Source organism: Cokeromyces recurvatus, assembly GCF_025118155.1.
Source record: "Cokeromyces recurvatus strain NRRL 2243 chromosome Unknown BX663scaffold_20, whole genome shotgun sequence".
Taxonomy (NCBI): Eukaryota; Fungi; Mucoromycota; class Mucoromycetes; order Mucorales; family Mucoraceae; genus Cokeromyces; species Cokeromyces recurvatus.
In genome coordinates this window covers 347,590-371,573 of record NW_026251406.1, presented here as the reverse complement: position 1 = coordinate 371,573, position 23,984 = coordinate 347,590, and the positions used below count along the sequence as shown (strand labels likewise).

The window sequence follows — 23,984 nt, the reverse complement described above, 5'->3', positions numbered from 1 at the left end:
ATAATGAAGGGGTTAATAAAGGTTGTTGTTGATGAGTATATAGAGGATAATTACGATTTAAATTATCATTTTTATTATATAGGTCATTATCGTTATTCTTCATTTATTAGTATTATAAATTAAAAAAAAAAAGGAAAGCACATATTTAAGGGCATTTTATCTTATTTTTTTTTTATTATTTTAGATAAATTATGTTGACTGCAGATGCGGAAAAATAATTTCACCATTTTTATTATTACATATTATTATCGACTGATATTCCAGCCACCGTATCACCCCAATCGTTTGTACCAATAATGGGTACACCAGGCCGAATTGCATTGTTGCTTGCAGAAGATGTTTGTGCACCCGTTGCATAATCTGTTTTTAATCCAAACAGTTTTGGATTTACAACCATAACAACGGCTGCTATGACAATGAATATTGTTAAGCTTAACGTGGCTGCAATACGGCATCGCTTCTTCCATAAAAATATAGCAGGATGATAAAAATGCTGATCACTTACTCGTCTTCCTCTACATGTCGAGCTTCCTAAGAACCATGCTAGTGGACATAGAAATCCAATAAAAAACAAATATTTTTCAAAAATGATTACTTTTTTGACTATGGTTTCTTCTTCTTCACTTTCATCATCACTTTGTTCATCTTTTTTTATCGAAGCTATGACAAAACTGCTATTATCTTTTTCCAAATCTCTGCTTAACTTCATATCAAAATAACAATAACAATAAAAAACGATTCTTCTATCATTATATATTCGCTTATTATATGTTACTTATATCAATATGCTTTTAAAGGAGAGAGTTGATATTCCTTTATTGATTGGTAAAAAGCAAGGCACTAAACGGACTTTTAAAAAATATAAAAGTCACTTTTCCATTCATTGAACCAATCGATAACTGGGAATAAAAGAAGAGGGGAAAAGACCTTGTAAATTAAGTAACCCTTGACAGCTATATATATATAAGATTTTTTTTTCTTTCTTTCTCTCTTTACCTTTCTTTTTTTTTTTACTGACTAACTGTCAAAGGTTGAGCCTTGTCTTCCATTTACCCTTTTTTTTTGACTCTTCCTTCTTATTCATATTGTATATATTCACGTAGCATAAACATTACATAAATAGTATTTAATCGCCAGGATCATCTAGATCATTTTTTTTTTTTTCCTCATTTACATTAGATCTTTATTTCTTCACTAAATATGTCTTTTTTATTTGTTAAACAAGCAATCAAGAAAGGAAGAGCTTCAAACTCTCTTCACCCTTATGAACTTTCCAAGTTCTCAAGACGTTTAATCCTTTCTTCTCGATACAGTTCAGCAGCAACGGCTGTAGCTACTGAACGTCCACAACATATTATTTTACCAAATCCGGGCGTCAGTGCATTCAAAAAGTCAACGCAAGTTCTTCCCTCTAGTATCTCCGAACAATTTGCAATTTTGAAAGCATGTATCATGTCACAAGAAATGACACGTGCTGAACGTGTCATGATTGAACTCTATCGAACAAGGCCTGATGAAATGAAGTTATTTGCCGATATCAATATTTATAATTCCTTTTTGAACGGGTTTGTGGAGGCTAAGAATAGGCCAATGACAAAACAATGTTTGACATGGTTTGATAATATGAAGATGTATGGCATTACTGCTGATCATAACACATATGCTATTATTCTCAAAGGATTTTTAAGGTAAAGAAAAAAAACAAAAGGGTGGGAAGGGGAGAAGTTACAAGGGGAAGTTGTTTTGATATAAATTACGCTTTATACATTAGGGCAAGAGGTTATCATACGGCTAGAGCAATTCTTGCAGAAATGACAAATAAGGAAGGAATATCAGTAGAGGATATGTTAAAATCAAAATTCTTGGAAAAGAAGGATATTGTACTATTTAGAGAGGTATGTACACACATTTTTACCAATTTTTATTGTTTGTCATTATTAATGGCTTTTATTTTTTATTAGATGATTGATGCTAGTCGAGATACCGCAGACATTGATGTTGTTAAATTACTGAGAAATCTAGAAAATGCTACGGATGAGATATTAGGAAAAAATAAAGAGTCGATTATGAAAGAGGCATCCGAAACTTCGGACCATATCCAACATGTTATTGAAAATGTACCTGAAGTGAGGTCTACAAAATCAGTTGGTGTTCACTTTTTACAAGAACAATTAGCTGCTCTTCGTGATCCCAATGCAGTTACCAAGATGGACCCCTTCGAGCTTCAATTAGGTTTAGAACAACAAGGATACGAAATGGCTTTACAACAATTACTTCACACAAAAGAACAAAGTATTGAGCGTGGTGATACCTTGAATGCTATGAACTTGACGCCTCTCAAACGTATTATGTGGGACTGGCATCAAAAAATGGTTCCACTGATTAAAGAAGAAATTGAACGTTGTGATGCTTCCACAATACGTGAAACTGAACGTCAATCATATGGTCCATTTTTAAAGCTTTTACCTCCAGACACTTTATCAATGGTAACTATTCTTGAACTATTACGATTGCATAATAGTTCAGGTATTGGTGATGGTATGAAAACGGCTCGTGCTGTGATCAATGTCGGTAAAGCAGTCGAAATGGAATATAATGCTGTTCAAATTAAGAAACGATCATCCAACCATTCTGAAAATACACATGCCTTATTTGCAAGTGGTAAATTATTTAATTTAGCAGTTCGAAAGGTACAATCAAAACTGGAACAAGAAAAAGTGACGGATATAGGTCATGATGGAAAGACGTTAATGTCAGGAGATTGGAATCCCATTTGGCCAAATACAACTAGAGCCAAATTAGGTAGTGTCTTGACTAGTCTTTTGCTAGAGTCAGCTAAAATCCCTGTGCCTAGTAGGAACCCAGAGACTGGCGAAAAAATAATTGAACATATTCCAGCCTTTTTCCATACTTATCAATACGTTCATGGTAAACGATTGGGTATTATCAAGTTTTCTGATCAGTTAACCCAGATGCTTTCACGAGAACCTGTGCGTGATACGTTACATCCTCGTTTGTTGCCCATGTTAGTTCATCCAAGACCATGGTTGTCCTATAATAGTGGTGGATATCTTTCAACAAAATCAAATTGTATGAGAATTAAGGATTCTACTGAACAGTTAATGTACCTTCAGAGAGCTTCGGAAAAAGACCATTTAACGAGGGTATTGGCTGGTTTGGATGTGTTAGGCTCAACTCGTTGGAGAGTAAATAAAGATGTCTTTAAAGTTGTGTTAGAGGTTTGGAACTCCGGCGAGGCTTTAGCTGGTATTCCACCTGCCATTACTGGAAGTACACCTTTACCTCCTAAACCAGAAAACTATGATACAGATCCAAAGGCCAAGTTTAATTGGGTAACACAAGTAAAGAAAATTCAAACAACTGATAGAAATAATCATAGTTTAAGATGTGATGTAAATTATAAAGTTGAAACTGCTCGTGCTGTAAGTTATACAACTATATTTATATATAACAAACAATATTTATAATATTGAAAAAAAAAATTCTTTTTTCTTAGTTCTTGAATCTTCCTATGTATTTCCCTCACAATATGGATTTCCGTGGTCGCGCATATCCTATGCCTCCTACATTGAATCATTTAGGTAATGATTTATGTCGTGGTTTACTTACCTTTGATAAAGCCAAGCCTCTTGGACCTAATGGTTGGAGATGGCTCAAGATTCACTTGGCTAACTTGTATGGTTATGATAAGCATGCTTTCTCTGAAAGAGAAACATTTACAATGGATAATATAAATGATATTCTAGATTCTGTTGATAAGCCTTTAACTGTAAGTGTTATGTAGACAATGTCAGATTATATGCAGTGGTTAACTTTTTTTTTTATAGGGTAATCGATGGTGGTTAAAAGCTGATTCACCTTGGCAATGTCTTGCTGCTTGTTATGAAGTAGCAGCAGCCTATCGTAGTGGTAAACCTGAAGAGTTTAAATCCCAATTACCCGTTCATCAAGATGGTACTTGTAATGGGCTTCAACATTATGCTGCCTTAGGTGGTGATTTAGCAGGTGCACGTGCTGTTAATTTGTCTGCCGGTGATCGACCAGCCGATGTTTATACAAGTGTTGCAGATATGGTCAATGTACAAATTGATAAGGCAGCAGCTGAAGGTAATGAAATGGCCATGATACTTCAGGGTAATATTAGTCGTAAAGTCGTTAAACAAACAGTTATGACGAACGTCTATGGTGTTACTTTTATTGGTGCTCGTAATCAAATTGAAAATCGTTTGAGAGAAAACCCTAAAATTCCTAAGGAAAAAACTTACATCTTATCTGCCTATCTTGCAAAAGCTGTATTTTCTTCTTTAGGTGAAATGTTTACAGGTGCTCGTAAAATTCAAGATTGGTTAACTGATTCAGCTAAACGAATTGCTCGTAGTGTTCCTTTGGAAACTCTTCAGGAAGCTGGTGCTGTTCCTTTCGATAATCCAGAAGATGAACAGAAACTATCGTCGGAATTAATTGCGAACAAGCCCAATAAAAGAGCCACTAAAAAGGGTAAATCCGCATTTTCGGCTCGTAATCCACAATCCAATCAAATGTCATCTGTTATTTGGACTACACCGCTTGGCTTACCTATCGTTCAACCCTATCGTCGTTCAGGTAAGAGACAAGTTGCAACTCTCTTACAGACAATTTATATTGAGGATCCTGATGCCTCACGTCCTGTAAATGCCACAAAACAAAGTACCGCTTTTCCTCCCAACTTTATTCACTCATTGGATGCTACACATATGTTAATGTCAGCTGTTGCTTGTCACAGGAAGGGTTTGACGTTTGCTTCAGTTCACGACAGTTATTGGACACATGCCTGTGATGTAGATGCCATGAACGAGGTTATTCGTGATCAATTTATCGAGCTTCATTCACAACCTATTATGGAAAATTTACTAAACGAATTCAAAGAACGATATCAAAATTATCGTGTACCTCATAGTTCTGTATTAACCGAAGAACAAGCAGAGGAACTTGATGACGATGACGATGATGATGATATGATAGGACACGCCTTGTTTGGCGATCCAACTAAGTTAGAAAATGGATTGAAACGTGAAAAGAAGAAGGATACATTGAAGGCAATCTTTGGACTTGCATCAGAAGATGAAGATTTAGAAGATGAAGAGGATGATGGAGAAAAGAAACCAGTAGTAAAGAAGAAAAAGAAAAATGTAGGTCAAAGACATAAGCATACCTGGGAACCACTTACATTTGCTCCTTTACCACCAAAAGGTGAATTTGATATTAATGAAGTTAAGAAATCACCTTACTTTTTCCATTAGACATATCTGCATGTATATTATTATTATTATTATATATTATTATTCCCTTTTTTTTTTTTTATTTCCTACTATCTAGAAATAAAGCAAATAAAATATATATATTTATATATATATATATATATATACATATATAAATATATACATATACATATTTGTATATACATAGAAATACATAGATATTAAATATACATAAAATATGTTTATTTATTTACTAATTTACATGTACACGATATGATCGGATTGGACCCTTGTTTCTAAATTTTTAATTTCTATAGCATCACAAATGACAGAGATACCAGAGACTAAAGTATCTTGATGAGTGTATTGAAGATGAATAGGTCGTGGCGCACCTTTCCCTTCAGTGTAAAACTTTGCTAAAAGACGCTGTTGTTGATTATCAGGTTGAGTGGTAGTATATTGATCCAATAAATCACCGAGCTGCCATGTCAATCGATTCTTGACATCCCAAAGACCCTGCGGTGTACTTTGAACGTACTGAATCGCAGGCTGATCACCCATAAGGACTTGAACTGTACCCTTTAATTTGGAAGGATCGGCTACTAATGGATTCTTTGTATGTTTCACTATCAAATAACTAACATCCTCTACGCATTTCCAAGAAGGCGATAACTGTATTGGTAAAGCAAGTGGACTACTATCAAGTTCATAAGTGAAACAAGCAATCTGTTCATTTGTTTGGAAATGTTTCATATCTAGCATATAGATACCATCTTCAACTGTAACATATTCAGGATTAGGAGTCAATTGGCGGATTCCATCAATATGGGGAAGTTGAATAGGTAGCTTTGATGTAAATAATGTTTGAGAATTGCCTTGGTAGGAAATTAAAATTTGACCTGAAACAGAAAGTAAATTGGATGCTGTTAAATTTGTTTTTTCTGTAATAAACACAGATAAGTAGTGTTGTTGTTGTTGTTGTTGTTGTTGTACTTCAGGAATAGGTTGAAGTGACCAAGTACTATGTACCGGAGAGTCATTTAAGAGGGTAGAACCATACATATTATTTATAGAGGATGATGAAGTTGCAGCAAAGATAGTATTATTATTAATTGGAGATATTTGTATAAATGGATTTGATGTGCTGGTTTCATTAGATGAAGTTGAAAGCATTGAATTTGCTCGAGGATTCTCTAAAGAATGGCTAGATGCTGAGGCAGCAAAAAGAGATGAATCTGTTTGAGTTCGATTAATGGAGCTCCTAATCACAATAAAACTATTTAGTATAATTTCTATTTTGTTATTACACTTGATATATTTTACTCTCTCCTTCCTCTTGGTCTTTTTGAAATAGTTGGTGTATGCTAAAAAAATAAAATAAAAATGAAATAAATATATTTATATATTTAATCCTTTTAAACAAAAAGAAAAGGAAATTCATACTTCACGTAACATTGTAGCCATTTTGTTAAAAGTTTCATTTACTTCCTTTTCTTCTTCTTTTACACTACTTTCCTTAATATTGATTTGTAGCTTTTGATTCAATTTCAAACTACATAGAGAATTCAATATAAATTCTATCTTTTTTTTTTGTGCTTACCTGGTAATGTCTGAATCAACATCATCTGAGGTGTGACGGGAAGAAATATCAGATGCCATATTTGGGAAATTATTGTTTGTATATGTTGGAATTGAATATCCTTCTGCATCTACTAAAGGCGGTGAAGAAATTGACTTTTTTTTTTTAAAAAAAAAAAAAAAAAAAAAAAGAAAAGAAAAAGAAAAAAAAAAGTTATATAAATATACTAATTTCTAGTCAAATGTAACTAACATTGTTATTATTATTCGAATCTATGACTGTATGATTTTCTGTAGGTGTCACAATTTCATTTGTCATATTTGAATAACTACCATATCGATTCCTAAATACGTATAATATTAATACAGGTTTAAATTAAGTCTTAGTTTACTTACTCTTCGGTCTCATTACTATCCAATGAATGGCTTTTTTTCTTTTTCAAGAATATTGATTTGACTATAGAAAGTAATGTTTAGACATTTTATGCAACATAAAGGGTAAAACTCTATTTACATTTGTTTGTGGAACGATGTGAGTCTTGTGAGCTTACTGTAGAGGCTCTTTGCTTTAATGTTGAAGGAGGTCTTTCATCTGTAGATTCTAGTGTTAGTAATCCTTTCCCTTTTTCATTACAAAAGTCTTGAATATCATGTTGAACATCAAATAGTTGAGCAGAAGACATTGTTTCATTAGCCATCTTATAAATCATGGTTAAATGATATGTAAAGTTATTCCTCTCTGTTTCTTCTCTTTCATTCTTTACTTACTTCAACTCTTTTCATTAGCTGTTCAGTTTGTATTTTCTCAAATAATTCTACTGTTGATTTTAGTCGTACTAAGCGAGCTTCATCCATATTTTGATGTAACATTAAATAGTCTGCAATTTCGTTTTGTGAATTTAAATTATTTTGACTCTTTGATTTTCGAAATATAGAGCTTTTTACTGTAGATAACTTATTTTTGTTTTCTGACAAATGTAAAAGTGACTCGTACTATGCAAGATAAACTTATGATTATCCACATATATGCACACATGTTTACTACTTACTTGTTGAAGTTTATGATAATCGTCAGAAGGTGGAGTTCTTAAAGGCCTTTCAATTTCTTGTGTAATTCGATATGCCATTTCAGAATGATAAGTTTCAATTTGATTTAATTCTTTTATTAACGATTCCCAAACAGGTGTAAAATAACTTTATAGACAGTTAGCTTTCAAAATACATTAATCCTTTTCTTTTTTCCTTTTTTTATACCCTAATATCTCTGGGTTAGTTGTATATAATCTTGTGGAAGCTTTTTTTAAATTCTTCGCGTATATTTCTTCAATTTGTGCTCTAAAGTGGCGGTATAAGTACAAACAAACTCATTTGTAATCTTTTGCGTCTTACCTTTCTTTGAAATATTCAGCAAGTTCAATATCAAATGCCATAGCATTTCTTAATCTTTCTTCAGCAATGGCTAAACCTTCTTTCGGTTTTTTTGTCTTTTACCAAGTTAATGAGTTAACATGTTGACAATTATTGAAATTGCATTCTTATTTTATTTTATTTTACCATAAAGGCTTCTACATATGTATTTGACATTTTATAGACAAATAAAATTATGCATAAACGTATAATGTATAAGGGAAGAAAAGAAAAAAAAAGAAAAAAAGAAAAAAAACGAACTATTCTTTTATACTTAAGCAGCAGCTTTTTTTTTTTTTTTTTTTTTTTTTTTTTTAGAAGCTGCTAAAAGCGGAAATTATGTAAGCTTCTGAAAGGGAAAAAAAAACAAGCCTATGATAACAAATCATAAACACCAGAGAGGGCATGATTATTATGGTAAAAACAAAAGAGTATAAATTGAATAACAAACTCCATTACTAGAATTAATGCAATTTTCTTCGAAATGAGAATAGGATTTAGAAGACGCTTTTAGTCTTAAGTGATAAAAATAGAAACAATACGTTGTAAAATCTATATGTGAGTGTAATGTCAATAACCAACAGATATCGTCATAACAGTGGCTTCTCCTTTCTTTTTTGTACTGAGATTCTGTTCATTCATAAAAGTAAAGTTATTCTATCTATTTTATTCATTTTTATTTTCTTAAAGTAATTTAAAAACTTTTGATTTAACTTTTTTTTTTTTTTTATTTTCAATTCATAAAGTTAAAGTCTAATTTAGAATCAACCAAGATAGTAGTAGAACACTGAATGGAAGAGTAATTAATGGAATCTATATGCTCTTAGATAATGTTATTTTGGAACGAAATTCATTATACAATAAAATATTTTCTATAGTAAATATAATAATTTAAATAATCGATTTTATCTTTTATGTATATAAATGTATACCTATTAAACTCGATATTACAAGTACAAGATATATCGATAATAATTAAAGAAGAAAAGGATAATGATCAATTAGTATGACTTTATGCTCAAGGTTAAATTAAAGGCGTCCTTACAGACTAAAGACCCTATAACTTTCTTCATTATTTATTCATTTTACTAAGACAAAATTAGAATCAGAAAATCACTTATTAATAGGTTGAAGTGTACAGGCCCATTATTGAACTAACTTATTGCTACATCTTTAATCGTTTGGCCTTCATTTTAAAAGTAGATTTAATGCCCAAAGAATATATTCAATGTGTGTACTTAATAAGTATGATATGAATTTTATCTATCAAGTGATTCCATAGTATTAAAGAACTATTTAATCTTGAATCATCTATTAAAGCCTTCAACTGGAAGACACTATTTATTAGGCACATAATTATGCCGTTAAAATAATTAAAAAATTTATTTATTTTTATTTATTTTATTTATTTTATTTTTATTTATTTTATTTTTATTTATTTTATTTTTATTTATTTTATTTATACCATCCATAAAATGGCAAAAACTACAGTTGATAATCTAGCTTATATAGATGATTACATTGATAGTAAGTACTTGTAAAATATGTTGAGATCCTTAGAATTAATTCATTATTTATATAGTTTTAGAGGCACTTCATACAGAACTTCAAAAAAACTTTACACTTTTAAAAGAAATGGATGGCTATGCACAAGGTTCATATTGAGAGCATTTATTGTAAAATGATAAAAATAAATTAAAGCTTACAATATATATATAGAATCAACTTCTTTAACAGCAAAAGCAGCTATTGACTTGATTGATACAATTGATACATTAGATGCTAACGATAGATTTACTCAATTAAAAAATCTTATCACATTATTAGAAGAGACAGTACAAAGAAGTAGTGAAAAATCTGCTTTGGCAAAAGTGACTTTAGATGCCGTTCGTATATCATCAAGTAATATAACACATTCTATTGTTAATCTATATCCATATCTATCTATATTTAGGTCAATCGTCATTGTAATAGATTAGATGCAGATTTAGTCAAATTTGAAGAAAATCAACCTATTGGCTCGCAACGTATAATAACTTTACCAGGTTTAGCACCTTCCTCAAGAAGTTTACGTGAATATTCAAAGTTATCTATAAAAGAAAAAAATATAAAAAAGGGGAATGATAAAAGGGAGTTACAACAATCTAATACAAAAAGTAAGAAACAAAACTAGTGAATGACTAAATGAATAATAACATTATATTAGAAAGACGAGTAACAAAAGAAGATATACATAACATTCCAAGAACTAAAAGTAATAAGCCTCCATCACCTACAAGAAAGAATAGCAGCAATACCAAATTAATAAAATCGTAAATCTTCATGTTTGTTAATATTCGATAACACTAATGCATATATTAGAGAAATGCATATTGATCCAAATGAGCCACTTTATTGTTATTGTAATCAAGTTTCTTATGGTGAAATGGTAGCTTGTGATAATATGAATGTAAGTGATAAAATAAGTAAAAAAAAACACACACACACATATATATATATATGCATATCTTTTATATATAAAACTTATTATGATACTATACTAGTGCGAAATTGAATGGTTCCATTTAGCTTGCGTAAACTTAAAGACAGTACCAAAAGGAAAATGGTACTGTGACTATTGCACTAAATATAAGGGAAAGCAAAAATGAGCTTAAATAAACTTTATTATTATACATCTTATGTTATACTGAAGTAATATCGTATTTTTAAATTAGTCACAACAGTATTGAAATGATGAGTGGGAAAAGTATGATGTTTTCTCCTTTATTTTACTCAATTGACTATTCTTCTTTGTTTCTTAAGGATTCGTTACTTGAGACTCTAGTCATCTTTTTTGGGCTTACTTGTCCTGCCCTGACAATTTTATTCTTTACAGTAAAATACTTGGTTAGTTTACTATCAGCTATTCAATGACTTTAAACGTATTGTAAATAGAATAACAATAGAGGCTTATCCATTTCGCAAAATACATATTTCTTTGTCTCTTAGCTAACAATAATATATATATACGTATTTACAACACTAAGATGAATATGATGGAGTATCTTAAATAGATGTTTATAGACTGGCCTATATCCTTAATTAATGTCTATATATAATTATTTTCAGGAACGTCAACTTTAAATTTTCTACACTATGCAACTATTCAATTAAAAAAAAAAAATGGATCAAAATATTCTAGGCCGATCTTGGGCTTATTGTTTAGGACTTGTTGTGTATAAAACGGTTAGTGACTTGAGCTTTGAACCTCTTAGGTCTCAAGAAACAGAAATGATTTACAATTGCATAAAAATATTCACTCCTTCAGAAACAAAAATAAATACACAATGGGGGGAAGAACATATTACTAGATTCGGTTTACAACTACTATAAATAAGGCTTTATTAGCCAATTCAGTCTCTAAAGACACAAAGGAATAGCATAGAATGGCCATTGCATTACAATTAGTCCTGGAAATTCAAATTCTACTTGTCATTTGTTCATGAGGACTTTGCAATAGAAGTGTCCACTAAGAAATAGCTACAAGAAATAGCATAAAGATAAGACTCAGAATACGGAAGGAAATTTTGCCAATAGAGTTTGCCTGACACTGAAAGGCCTCTTAAAATTTCACAATTTCTTTTAAACTATTGTATATTTGTAATATAGTTTTTCTTAAGAGAAAGTAGGATATCTCACTTTTTTTTCTCTTTGACTTGAATTAATTTAGATACTTACAAAAATATTCTTCTATTGATAGTCCATCTTAGCTAGTTAATGCAATTGGATCCTCTTTGTCGGATTATACGGTCCGGAATTACTGATTCCGGTAAAAAAAAAACCACAAAATAATTGACTACAAATTTCACTTTTCACACACGCAGATGCATATTCCACCATATCGAATACAGATAATATGATTGAGAAACTCCTCCTGTTCAAAATCTAAACATTTTAATTTTGTTGAAATGGTAAATAAATATGATACAATAATAAATAGATACTATCATATTTGGATGGATGTTATATAAAGAAGACAGATGTTTTATCTTACCAAAAAAAATCATTAACATAATATGATGTTTTTTAGCCTTCTCAAAAGTCATTCATTACCAAGGTTAAGCTTGGAAAGGCTAAGAAACAAAATCGTCCTTTGCCTCATTGGTTCCGTATGAAGTCTGATACCAAGATTCGGTAAGAATTATAATAAACATTAGGCTGACAACTTAAAAATTAATAAATATTTTCTAGTTGGAATGCTAAGAGACGTAACTGGCGTCACACCAAGTTGAACATTTAAAGTAATTACATTATACAAATCCACGTTCAACCAGAATTTGTTTCTTTTTCAAATCACATTCAACTCTTTCTCGAATTACACTTTATGCAAACCTTTAATTTCAGTTATAGTGATCGAATGAATAATTAGATAAAAAAAAAGAATAAAGTTCGAACAATTTACAATTATAACTTCTCTTGTTAACATTTAAATGTAAAATAGACAATTGTTTCTTGATCGACATTAAAAAGAAAAAAGATCAACGGAATTATTACACCTGTTATCCTTTATATTTAGTTTAACAACAGTAATGATCGTTACTTGTAAATTTAAGCATTGTTATTATATATGTACACTAGTTAATTTATAAATATTAGTACTGTAATATTATTGCTCCATTAACTGTTGATGCTCAGTGTAATCGACAACATTTGAATACTATTATAATTTTGTATATTGAGCGAGTTATTTATTTTAATTTCTATATTAACTTGGAAACACGCATCCTATTCAGATTTGACATATGATATATAATTATGATATTACTATTCTACATTGTAATAGGTCCAGTAGTTTTATAATTTTATTCGAATGAAGTATATAAAAAACAATGTTATATCATGTTTAAGTATGTCTGTATATAGTCAAAATCTATTGTTGTCTTATTCGTTACTTTTTGTATATCGCTACTGATCTCCTTTTCTCAAGAGACGTGTTTTCCTTGTTGTAGTTACGTTGTGGCTTATTGAATTCCTCATTAATAACATAACGATAGTCGAGTTATTAATATTTATTTATTTATTATGGAAAGAAGAAAGAACAATGGTTGGTTTATTATGCTGTTTAAACTATTTTGAGGAAAAAGTAAAAGTAGATTTAAATGAAATAAAACTAGTTTTTTTCTTTTTTTTTTCATCTTCTGTCTCTCACAAGGGCTTTTAGTTCCTTTTATTATTATTATTATTATTAGTATTTTATCAAGCTGATCTGGACAATCCAGTATTATTTAGATATACTGTTCTCATAAAGATTAAAAATTTAATTATGTAATAATAATAAAAATATTAATGCACTAACAGAATAATAAAATTCTGGCTTTGTTTTTATTTTTTTATTTTTATTTTTTATTTTTTTATTTTTTTAAAAAAAATTATGTAAATTTTTAGTTATGACTGAAGAAGAGATTGAGCAAATTTTAGCATCAGAGGACTTGACGCCTGAATTACAAAACTTGATTAATGAATATAAAGAATTAAAAGAACAGTCAATAAATGGGACTAATGAACTATATGCCATTGGTGATCATTGCGCAATTCCATTTTCATATAATGATTTACTGTTCTTGTTACCCGCCATCATTCTAAGTTACGATAGTGCAAAAACATTAGCTCAAGTATTAATATTGACACCTGTAACGTCAGAAACAATTCCTTGTACTGATTATTTTGGATCCCAGGAACATTGCACAACTGACGTTTGTCAGGTTAATCGATCTCATGGTTATACAATTGCTACAGAATACATCACTTCTTTTGAGGCACTTGAAGCAGATACCTTTCACTATGAACAACGTGTTTGGTGTCAAGAAGATGAGCTTTGGAAGCTTGGTGAGGTGATTGATGAAGTGGATGATGAAGAATTAAAGCACTGGCGTGTTAGACTATTAGAGAAACGACAACAACAGACAGTAGTCGATGTGGATAGAGAGCATATCATACCTTTTAAGAGCTTATTAGATGAGGATGACCAAACTGAAGCAATAGAAGAAGATTGTATACCAGAAGTCATTTCGAAACCTGTAAGTGAGGCATTTGGCTGTTGGCAAGCACATACCACTGGATTTGCTGCTAAAATGATGCAAAAAATGGGTTATGTTCATGTGAGTATCCAAAGAGGTAAAATTTGTTTGTGTTTTATAACAGAAATTTGATATGGGGTCCTTAACAACTCTCTTTTCTTTTCTTCTTTTAGGGTCAAGGTTTAGGTATTCAAGGACAAGGACGAGTAGAGCCTGTAGAAGCTAATAAAGTCTATTCAAGTCGTTCACAGTATCATGAGAATAGGCCAGGATTAGGATTGGTGTCCAAAAAAGGAATTCAAAAAAGGAAAAAGAAAGAAAAAGTAAAAGAAGGTGCAGAAGAAATAGATATGTTTAGTATGATGAATACTTTATTAGGAAAGCAGAGTCAAGAAGATAATATAAAACAAAAATCGACTATAATCAAATCATTGAACGAAAAACAAGCCAACCAAACAATAGCTAAGCTCCAAAGTAAATTAGACAAAGCAGAATTGAATTATATACATGCAAAAGAAGCTCTTCGTCGAAATAAAGGGAGCCCAATGGAAAGTCAATTTAAAACAAAGTTAAAAAATGCTAATCATACATTTGAAACGCTAAAAAACGAAATGTCAGAGCTTCAAAGACATGTTAAACGTACAAAAGAGCAGAAAGAAATGTATACATTCTGATATATGCAATTTAAAGTTTTATTGATTACATAGGATATATATGAATATATGCATATATGTATATAATATATATAATATATATAATATAAATACGTATATATGTATATATGTATGTATGTATGTATAAATGTGATAAATATATTTATATACATATGTATATATATATATATATATATATATATGATAAAAATAAAATATAGAATACAAATAAAATATATATGTATATGTATATGTGTATATATATATATATATTATGTCTAAAGTTCAACTTCTTCTCCAGCAACGAATACACGCTTCACAATAATTTCACCAGTAGAATCATCCAAGAAGACGAAATCAGCATCTGCTCCTGCATTTAATGTACCCTTTTCTTTATCAATACCTAATAAACGAGCAGGATGAAGTGTAGCAGCTTCAATGGCCTCAACTAGAGGACAGTTTGTAAACCTTTGAAAATTACGCACGCATTGATCAATCGTGATTGTACTACCAGCCAATGTCTTTGTACCTTTTACATATGCACCCCCTTTTTCATCGACTTCTACTTCTTGACCACCCAGGATATAAGTGCCTTTAGGTAAACCCATGGCAGATAATGTATCTGTAACTAAAACAGCACCTGTGGGATGAGAATAGTAAGCAATACGAACTGAATTAGGATGAACATGAACACCATCACAAATAAGGCCATAAAAGGGACGAGGATCAGGCTTGGAGCGATCAGGAGAGGTATTAGAGGGCGTAGGATGACGACTAGCATTTTCGGGAATAGGTAAATCAGCAGCACCGAGAACACCAATCAATCCGGGATCACGATGATGAAACTGTAATAACATATTAGCACGCCAATATATATATGTATGTATGTATGTATATGTATTTATATTTATTAAATATAAACTTACAGCTTGCATGGCATTAAATAAATGAGTAATACTATTAGCGCCTTTCATAACAGCCTTTTCAGCATCAGCAATTCGACAAGCAGAATGACCCATAGCGACCGTAATACCACGTGCCACCAAGTCAGGAATAACATCACAAACACCTTCAATTTCAGGTGCAACTGTAATAATACTCACTGCTTCACAACCTTTTTTAAATTCAGATCCATAAGCTTTATCAAAATCTTCAATACCATTCTTAGCTGTCCTAAATACACTTTGATTATGAGCACCCTTTTTCAAAACTGAAATAAATGGACCTTCAATATGTGCACCCAAGATAGCAGCACCTCCTTTAGCGCTACCTTTACGACGATTTAATAAAGGAAGTACCTAAATAAAATAAACAAATAAATAAATAAATCATGATTTTTTTTTTGGTTTTAAAACTTTTTAATACTTTTTCATAAACTTCTGGAGAAGAGCTAACGACAGTAGGGCAGAAAGCAGTACATCCATATTTTAAAAGACCTTTTGCAACTGTATCAATATTTTTCTTTAACACTTCAACTGGTTCATCTGAATCAGCAAAATCAATACCATAAGCGCCATTGATTTGAGTATCTATAAAACCAGGAACAACTAAGAGTCCTTCAGCATCAATAATTTCATCTGCATCACGACGTTCAGAAAAGAATAGGTTTTGGGGATGAATGATTTTTCCATTTTGATACCAAAGATAAGAGTTTTCTATAATTTCATGATTCATCAAAATCCTGGCATTAATTATCTTGTAAATTTTTTGAGAAGAATCCATATTCACTGAAGGCATTTTTTTTTTCTTTTGTAAACAATGAGAAAATAAAAGGGGGAGAAGAAAAAAAAAATAAGGACCTAAATAAAAATAGAATAGAAAACTAAACTTGTTAGTCTCTTTTTATAATAATCGTTTTGTGACCGGGACGGTAAAAATGAAACCCAACCGAATTTTACCTATTTTTTTTTTTCAAAAAAAAAAAAAAAAAAGGGTCCATTATGCTTATTTTCTATTTTTAATTGGTAGTTTCTATTATGTAATAAGTAAAAAAATATTTGAAACCAAAAGTTTCTCCAATTATGTTTGTAAATGAAATATTCAAGGGTCCTAAGACCTTTAAGGGTTGTCCTTCTAGGGACGGGAAAAGTTTTTTTTTTCTTTCCATAAAACCAAAAAAACCAAAAATTTGAAAAAATAAAATAAGGGTCCTAACCCTGAATTATTATCTATTTCTTTTATGTAAATATTTTATACTATTTGTAACACTTTTAATATATACGAATGTAAAAGTATTTTCTCTAAAGAATGGGACCAATGTATTACGTAGGTTTTTAATCATTATCTAATAATGATAATAATAATAGGAAAGCTCTAATTTATTATGTTTAATACCGAACAATAAGTTCTGTTAATAATTAAACAATTAATAGATTATCTTTGACTAGTGTAGTTGCTTTTTTTTCCTCTTCTTTATCTGTATTTCTTGAATAGTTATTTCATCAATAATAATACATGCATATAGTTATTACATAATACATATTTTATATAATATACGGAAATATTATTTTTACTGGACTCATTAATATCTACATGTTTATGAAGAAAATATATATTTACTACATACATACATTTTAAGTGAAGTACTACCATCTTTAAATTATTTTATATTCTTTGTCTTTTGTCTTTTAGATTTACAATTATTGGTAGTATTTGTCAAATACAGGTTACTTTGTTTCTGATTATTACAGTGCAAAATGGCATAAAGAAGTCTGAGATTTTATTTGTTATAAGCGGATAAGCAAAAAGAGACTTAAATGACTGAGGGTAGTAACAAATAAGAAAGAAATGAGCATCAATGTATAGTATTGTCTTGGATTATACTGAGTTATTGGAAAGACTTTAAAAGATGAATAGGAACAAAAAAATATATACACGTTAAAACAGTTTTCGATAAAAGAAATAAGGTGTTTAATCATTATGTCTTAATATGATTCGTCTAGGTCAGTTTAAAACTATATTTATCAGGTGAGCTTATGGTTTAATATTAGGTAAGCAAAGATGTGCCTTCATAATAATGAGCAAATCTTCTTCTTCTTTTATATTTTCCTTTAACTTCTGGATACATCTTTCTTTTTAAAATTGTGTTCTATTTCTCGGTAATTTTTATAGACAAGATCAAGTACAGACACCATTCAAAAGTGTCTTTATCTAGTCACTTTTGATATATAAATATATTCTTTTTTTTTCTTGAATAACATTAAAAATAAATTCAGTAAAAATGCGCGTAGAAAACTTATACAATTATAAGTTATTATTATATTTAAAATAATGGGAAAACGGGAGAGAGACAGACGAAAAAATAGGGTAGATCAAAAGAAAAAAAATAATATTTCTATGATAAGTATAAATGTCCTATTTTTCTACATAATGAATTACCAGTAGTAAAGTCTAAAAATAAAATGAAAGGGCATTGAGATGTTATTTTCGGACACTTTTTTAGCCGACATGTTTTTTCTATTTTTTTCTTTTTTATTGCTACTCTTTCTTTACACTCAGTCATTTAAGTTTTTTTTTTTTTTGCTTATCCGCTTATAACAAATAAAATCTCAGACTTCTTTATACCATTTTGCACTGTAATAATCAGAAACAAAGTAACCTGTATTTGACAAATACTACCAATAATTGTAAACCTAAAAGACAAAAGACAAAGAATATGAAATAAAATACTAAGTACTTTATGCATGTTATAATTATACATAAACTTATCTACATAGTGTACTTTTTTTTTTTTTTTTTTTTTGGAATAGTAGTAGTAGTTTTAATTTCCTCATAACACAAATAAAAAGTGAAATATAATCTGGTATTTTTTTTTTTAATTATTTTTAATTATTACTTCTTTTTTTTTTTTCCTCTTCGTATAATAGAATGGTTCATAAAGCAGTTGTTAAAAACGTGTTATCTGGAGATACCGTTATTTTAAGAGGAAACCCCAGACCTAATGGTCCTCCTCCTGAAAGATTACTGGCTTTATCTAATGTTCAAGCACCAAGATTAGGAAATACGACTCGACCTGATGAAGTATTTTATATAAAAGGAATACACTTTATGTCCTCATCTAACTTTCTTATATATATTTATATCTATTTATTTATTTAGCCTTTTGGTTTTTATTCTCGTGAATTTCTTAGAAAACTAGTTGTTGGAAAGGAAGTTTCTTTTGTTCCTGAATATACCGTGCCTACTACACAACGTGAATATGGTAGCCTCTTTTTAGCTAATGGCGATAATGTCGCTGAATTAGCTGTCAAATCTGGTTGGCTTAAGGTACGTGAAAGTGGAAAGGCATTATCTGAACAGGAAGAAGAAGTTATGGAAAGATTGTTAGATTTGCAAAGAGAGGCTCAAGATGCCAAGATTGGCATTTGGTCTGATGACCAAGAAAAGGTAATACATACACATGTATTTTAGTATTAAAATATTTATTTTTTCTTTCCTTTTTTTTTGTGGGGGGGAATTTATATAGGGTACTCGTCAAGTCTCTTTTACCTTTGAAAAAGATGGTCATGCTTTTTTGAATAAATATAAGGGAAAGCCCTTAGATGGTAGGCATGGATATGAGATTCATATTATATATTTATTTTACTCACATTAAAATAATAGCGGTTATTGAACAAGTACGTGATGGTTCTACTTTCCGTGTTTTATTAATTTTGCCTGATCAGACACAACAATTTATTACGTTGCATTTATCAGGTATCAAAGCACCTAATTGTAAACGTGATAATGCTGATGATACAGCTGTTTCCGAGCCCTTTGGCGAAGAATGCAAGTTTTTTGTTGAGTCACGACTTTTACAACGCGGCGTCAAAGTTATTCTTGAAGGACTCGCTCAATCAGGTGGTCAAAGCTTTGTAGGTTCTGTTCAGCACCCAGCTGGTAACATTGCTGAGTTATTACTTTCTCAAGGTTTTGCCAAATGCGTTGATTGGAGCATTACGTTGGCTACAAGTGGTCCTACTGTTTTAAGAAATGCAGAAAAAAGTGCAAAAGAAAAGAGACTTCGTGTCTGGCGTGGCTTTGTTCCTACAACTACTTGTAACAAAAATACAAGTGAATTTGATGCTACTGTTGTTCGTATTGTGACAGGTGATACTTTGATAGTTAAGCCAAAGAATGGACCCGAAAGAAAGGTTCAATTAGCAAGTGTCAAACAAGCTCCTCGAGGTGTAGGTACTACAGCTCCTACTTCTAAATCTAGAGATATGAAAGAAGTTGGATATCAATTTGAAGCAAGAGAATTCTTAAGAAAGAAATTAATTGGTAAGAACGTCCATGTGACGATTGATTATCATAAACCTGCTCAAGAGGGTTATGAGGCCAGAGATTGTGCAACTGTCATGGTAGGACATCATAACATTGCTGAACAACTGATTGCTCATGGTTTTGCAACCGTCATTCGTCATCGTAAGGACGACGATAACCGCTCTCATTACTATGACCAACTTTTACTTGCTGAAAAGAAAGCTGAGGAAGGAAAGGTGGGTGTACATAGTACCAAGGAATTACCTGTCGTTAGAATTGTTGATGCCTCCGAGAACCTCACCAAGTCTCGTCAATTTTTAACATTTTTGAAGCGTAGCGGAAAGAAAATTCATGCTGTTGTAGAGCATGTTGCAAATGGCTCGCGTCTCTTTGTCTGGGTTCCTAAAGAAAATTGCCGACTTTCCTTTGTTTTATCAGGTGTACGTGCCCCTCGTGTAGGTCGTACTTCTAACGATAAATCTGAGCCTTATGGTCAAGAAGCTTTAGAATTTGTTTCTCAAAAGTGCCTTCAACATGATGTTGAGATTGAGGTCGAAAATGTAGATAAGGTGGGTAGTTTTGTAGGCTCCATGTTTGTGAATGGTGAGAATTTGGCTGTTGCTTTATTGTCTCAAGGTTTTGGTTACATTCACGAATATTCAGCTAATGATTCACATTATGCAAATCAATTGTATAATGCTGAACTTGAAGCTAGAAACGAAAAGAGAGGACTTTGGGCAGATTACAGTGAAGAAAAAGAGGATGTTGATAAACAGCAAACATCAGGTCCTAATCGAGAATACATTGACATTGTTGTCTCAGATATTGTGTCTGGTTCTCACTTTTATGTTCAAAAGATTACAGATGAAATTCCTCAATTAGAAAAATTAATGACTGATCTTGGCCAATACCAAAACAGTCGTCCTGCTGATCCTGCCTTTAAACCCCGTGTAGGTGAAAACGTAAGTGCGAAATTCACAGAGGATGATTGTTGGTACAGAGCTAGAGTACGTCGTATCTCACATGAAGGTATTGAAGTTTTGTATATCGACTATGGTAATTCAGAGACTTTACCATCTCATCGTATTCGTGCTTTGCCCGAGACCTTTAAGCAGTTGAAGGCACAAGCTCAAGAAGCTGTCTTGTCATTCGTTCAATCACCAACAAGAGATGAAGACTATGGTATTGAGGCTGTTGAGCGATTTAGAGACTTAACCGCCAATAAGCAATTGGTGGCCAATATAGATGCTCGTGAAAATGGTGTTTTATGCTTAACTGTTTATGATTTTAACAAATCAACGAGTGCTGAAGAAAGTATCAACTTAGATATGGTGCGTGATGGTCAAGCATTTGTAACACCAAAGGTGCGTTATGCTCGTGGAAATGAAACTATTGTTAAGGCGCTTCAAAATGCTCAAGAGGAAGCCATCAGACGAAGATGTGGTATGTTTGAATATGGCGACATTACGGGTAATGATGATATTACTGATTCTCGTTATTATTAATTTTATCCCCCGTTCATTTTACCCTTTTCTTTTTCCTTTTTTATTTTTCTTTTTATTTTAATATATAATTACGTAAAAGAGAGAAGAAAAGAAAAGAAAAGAAAAAAAAAAGTATATAAAATTGTGTAATAAAAATATGTTATGTTATTGGAAAGCTACAGTAAATTTTTCGGCTACGGCCTTTGTGCTTGCACTAGCAAAGCCAGTACCTTCTGGACTCATATCAATAATATCCTTAGTTTTTGTTTTCTTTTCACAGACATAACATGTTTTCGATTTAGCAACAAACATTTTGATACAATGATTACAAATAACATGACCACAATTACGTAACACTAATAATCAATTTATTATTTAGTTTATACAAATATGTATTTAATGTATATAAACACTTACCAGATAATTTTGAAGCATTTGTTAACGTCTTTAGACAGGCAGGACATATTTTCTTGTCTTTATTAGTATCTTCTGTTTGAAATTTGACATCTATCAATGATTTAATACTGAGAGGATGCTCCTTTTCGACTGCAGTACAAGTCACTTGTGTCTTGGTCGGTTGTTCTATTGTAAGATTGTTCATAGCATTAGGAGTAACTGAAGGCTATTAAGACATAACATGAGTAAAAAAAAAGAAAAGAAAAGAAAAGAATTGAATTTACCACCCAAAAAGAGCCAAGTTTTGGCTTGGCAGCCTCTTCCTTCTCTTTTCTCAATTCAAGAGCTGTCTTTTCAATGTCCTTTTCCGCTATTGAACGAATTTCATCCTCTGATAATTCAAATTTACGTTTTTGACCCTTCTTTTCATCATCTTTTAGTTCATCTTTAATCGTCACTCGACGATCACCCAAGACACTATGTTGTGTTTTATCGAACTTATCCAAAAGAACTCGTTTTGCTTCCATTTCTTCTTCTTGCCTTTTGTTTTCCATCTCTTGTTGTTTTAGCTCTAAACGTTTTTGCTCTTGTTTGATCGTTTGCTTTTGTTGTAAAATAGATTCATACATGCATTCGCGACAAGCTAAATGACCTTCTCCACAACAGACTGGATCTCTTGCAGTTTGAAGACAAAGAAAACAAGCATCATAATTTCGAAAAGAATCTCGTCCTAAACGTTGCTGGATGTGACAAATGAGTGAGAGTACATATACACACACATATATATATATGTATAAATATATATATATATATTAATAACACAAATACACACACATGTAGTGTTATACACTTACTCTTTTTGTTCCATATTCAAGTCTTTTAGATTCATGGTATGTAAATACACTAGAAGCTGTATTGTTTTTGGAATGTCGAGGCATCTATGTGTATAGAAAATTAAATTGTAAAAAAAAAAAAAAAAAAAAAAAAAAAAAAAAAAAAAATGTATGAGATAAAAAACCAGTCCAAATAAATAAATAAATGGCCTCCGTCTTTTCTTCATGAAATAATATCATATTTTAAAAGCTTAAAACATCTTTATTCATCAAAGATATACTTTGACTATTTACTCAGATTCAATAACCAACAATGAGTCTCTAAATTTACCTTTAAAAAAAAAGTAGTTAGGATAAAATCAGTTACTGAGATGGATCATCATTCAATAAAAAAGGAAATTCTTTTTAAACTTGAGAAACTGATCTTTTACATGGAATATTCCTCTGTAAAGACATAGACGACAAAAAAGAAGAAGGAGGGGGATTTAAATTGAAAATAAACACCAAGGAAGATTAGACTACTGTTCATGTACTTGAAGATGTCACATTATGACAGATTTAACTTAAATAATTCAAATAGGATGTATTAATCTACGATCACCCATTAAATTCTGTCACTAAATCTTTAATTCTTTTTCTTTTTTTTTACATTACTCACAAATAGTAGATGACGGTAAAATTGAACAATAAATGCAAAATAAATGAACCACTCAGGGAAAGTGTTCTTGGACAGTTAAATTAGGACGTTGCTTACAAGAGTTAATCTTGTTTGCGACTATCTAATCCATGCATAAATAATATACAATTTTTACTTAGAATTCTAATAGAAAAAAGAAAAGGAATGTTCATAATCGTGTTATTACCAATAGAATAATTTGCTATAAAGTTTCAAAAAAAAACAATTTTATTTAGTAATGTTAATGTAAATAATTAACAGACAATCATTACTGTATATTTATGAACATGGTAATAAAAAAGGAATGCACATTTTATAAAAGAGTAATACATGTATATAATTTATGGCTTGAAGTTTATTGTTTATCATTAAGTAAGCATGCAATATTTGTATTTTTCT

The 23,984-nt window shown here is 30.9% G+C and overlaps 9 protein-coding genes across 9 annotated transcripts; 5 read left to right on the top strand and 4 right to left on the bottom strand.

Moving 5' to 3' along the window:
* Nucleotides 1–235: 235 nt before the first annotated feature.
* On the bottom strand, nucleotides 236–709 carry BX663DRAFT_487986 (uncharacterized protein; the record flags this gene model as incomplete). Its single annotated transcript, XM_051524784.1, has 1 exon — nucleotides 236–709. One exon carries the CDS (start codon nucleotides 707–709, stop codon nucleotides 236–238), a length of 474 nt encoding a protein of 157 aa, XP_051380999.1.
* Nucleotides 710–958: 249 nt separating this feature from the next.
* On the top strand, nucleotides 959–5,384 carry BX663DRAFT_516005 (uncharacterized protein). Its single transcript, XM_051528524.1, has 5 exons — nucleotides 959–1,688; nucleotides 1,772–1,895; nucleotides 1,962–3,443; nucleotides 3,518–3,790; nucleotides 3,849–5,384. The coding sequence occupies exons 1-5, from the start codon at nucleotides 1,201–1,203 to the stop codon at nucleotides 5,298–5,300; spliced, it is 3,819 nt and encodes a 1,272-aa protein (XP_051380998.1). The 5' UTR covers nucleotides 959–1,200; the 3' UTR covers nucleotides 5,301–5,384.
* Nucleotides 5,385–5,516: 132 nt separating this feature from the next.
* BX663DRAFT_562718 (uncharacterized protein) lies at nucleotides 5,517–8,420 on the bottom strand (the record flags this gene model as incomplete). The annotated part of the gene is made up of 12 exons (XM_051531978.1): nucleotides 5,517–6,519; nucleotides 6,582–6,622; nucleotides 6,702–6,810; nucleotides 6,859–6,992; nucleotides 7,090–7,180; nucleotides 7,233–7,293; nucleotides 7,351–7,534; nucleotides 7,605–7,829; nucleotides 7,886–8,030; nucleotides 8,091–8,171; nucleotides 8,226–8,320; nucleotides 8,391–8,420. 12 exons carry the CDS (start codon nucleotides 8,418–8,420, stop codon nucleotides 5,517–5,519), a joined length of 2,199 nt encoding a protein of 732 aa, XP_051380997.1.
* Nucleotides 8,421–9,718: 1,298 nt separating this feature from the next.
* On the top strand, nucleotides 9,719–10,891 carry BX663DRAFT_487983 (uncharacterized protein; the record flags this gene model as incomplete). Its single annotated transcript, XM_051524783.1, has 7 exons — nucleotides 9,719–9,770; nucleotides 9,826–9,897; nucleotides 9,963–10,145; nucleotides 10,223–10,399; nucleotides 10,450–10,555; nucleotides 10,605–10,692; nucleotides 10,787–10,891. The coding sequence occupies 7 exons, from the start codon at nucleotides 9,719–9,721 to the stop codon at nucleotides 10,889–10,891; spliced, it is 783 nt and encodes a 260-aa protein (XP_051380996.1).
* Nucleotides 10,892–12,312: 1,421 nt separating this feature from the next.
* On the top strand, nucleotides 12,313–12,522 carry BX663DRAFT_438337 (60S ribosomal protein L39; the record flags this gene model as incomplete). Its single annotated transcript, XM_051523269.1, has 2 exons — nucleotides 12,313–12,416; nucleotides 12,474–12,522. Coding segments are annotated over 2 exons (153 nt in total), but the record flags the coding sequence as incomplete, so codon positions are not given.
* A 1,099-nt stretch (nucleotides 12,523–13,621) lies between these two features.
* Nucleotides 13,622–15,153, top strand: BX663DRAFT_515994 (uncharacterized protein). The gene is made up of 2 exons (XM_051528523.1): nucleotides 13,622–14,380; nucleotides 14,473–15,153. The coding sequence occupies exons 1-2, from the start codon at nucleotides 13,670–13,672 to the stop codon at nucleotides 14,971–14,973; spliced, it is 1,212 nt and encodes a 403-aa protein (XP_051380994.1). The 5' UTR covers nucleotides 13,622–13,669; the 3' UTR covers nucleotides 14,974–15,153.
* A 77-nt stretch (nucleotides 15,154–15,230) lies between these two features.
* BX663DRAFT_438353 (uncharacterized protein) lies at nucleotides 15,231–16,674 on the bottom strand (the record flags this gene model as incomplete). The annotated part of the gene is made up of 3 exons (XM_051523273.1): nucleotides 15,231–15,797; nucleotides 15,879–16,222; nucleotides 16,371–16,674. 3 exons carry the CDS (start codon nucleotides 16,672–16,674, stop codon nucleotides 15,231–15,233), a joined length of 1,215 nt encoding a protein of 404 aa, XP_051380993.1.
* Nucleotides 16,675–18,757: 2,083 nt separating this feature from the next.
* BX663DRAFT_515989 (uncharacterized protein) lies at nucleotides 18,758–21,796 on the top strand. The gene is made up of 4 exons (XM_051528522.1): nucleotides 18,758–18,972; nucleotides 19,051–19,338; nucleotides 19,418–19,496; nucleotides 19,555–21,796. Exons 1-4 carry the CDS (start codon nucleotides 18,820–18,822, stop codon nucleotides 21,699–21,701), a joined length of 2,667 nt encoding a protein of 888 aa, XP_051380992.1. The 5' UTR covers nucleotides 18,758–18,819; the 3' UTR covers nucleotides 21,702–21,796.
* Nucleotides 21,785–23,021, bottom strand: BX663DRAFT_537339 (uncharacterized protein). Its single transcript, XM_051530658.1, has 4 exons — nucleotides 22,931–23,021; nucleotides 22,361–22,816; nucleotides 22,098–22,302; nucleotides 21,785–22,036 (listed from the first exon to the last, which is right to left on the bottom strand). The coding sequence occupies exons 1-4, from the start codon at nucleotides 23,012–23,014 to the stop codon at nucleotides 21,846–21,848; spliced, it is 936 nt and encodes a 311-aa protein (XP_051380991.1). The 5' UTR covers nucleotides 23,015–23,021; the 3' UTR covers nucleotides 21,785–21,845.
* Nucleotides 23,022–23,984: the final 963 nt, after the last annotated feature.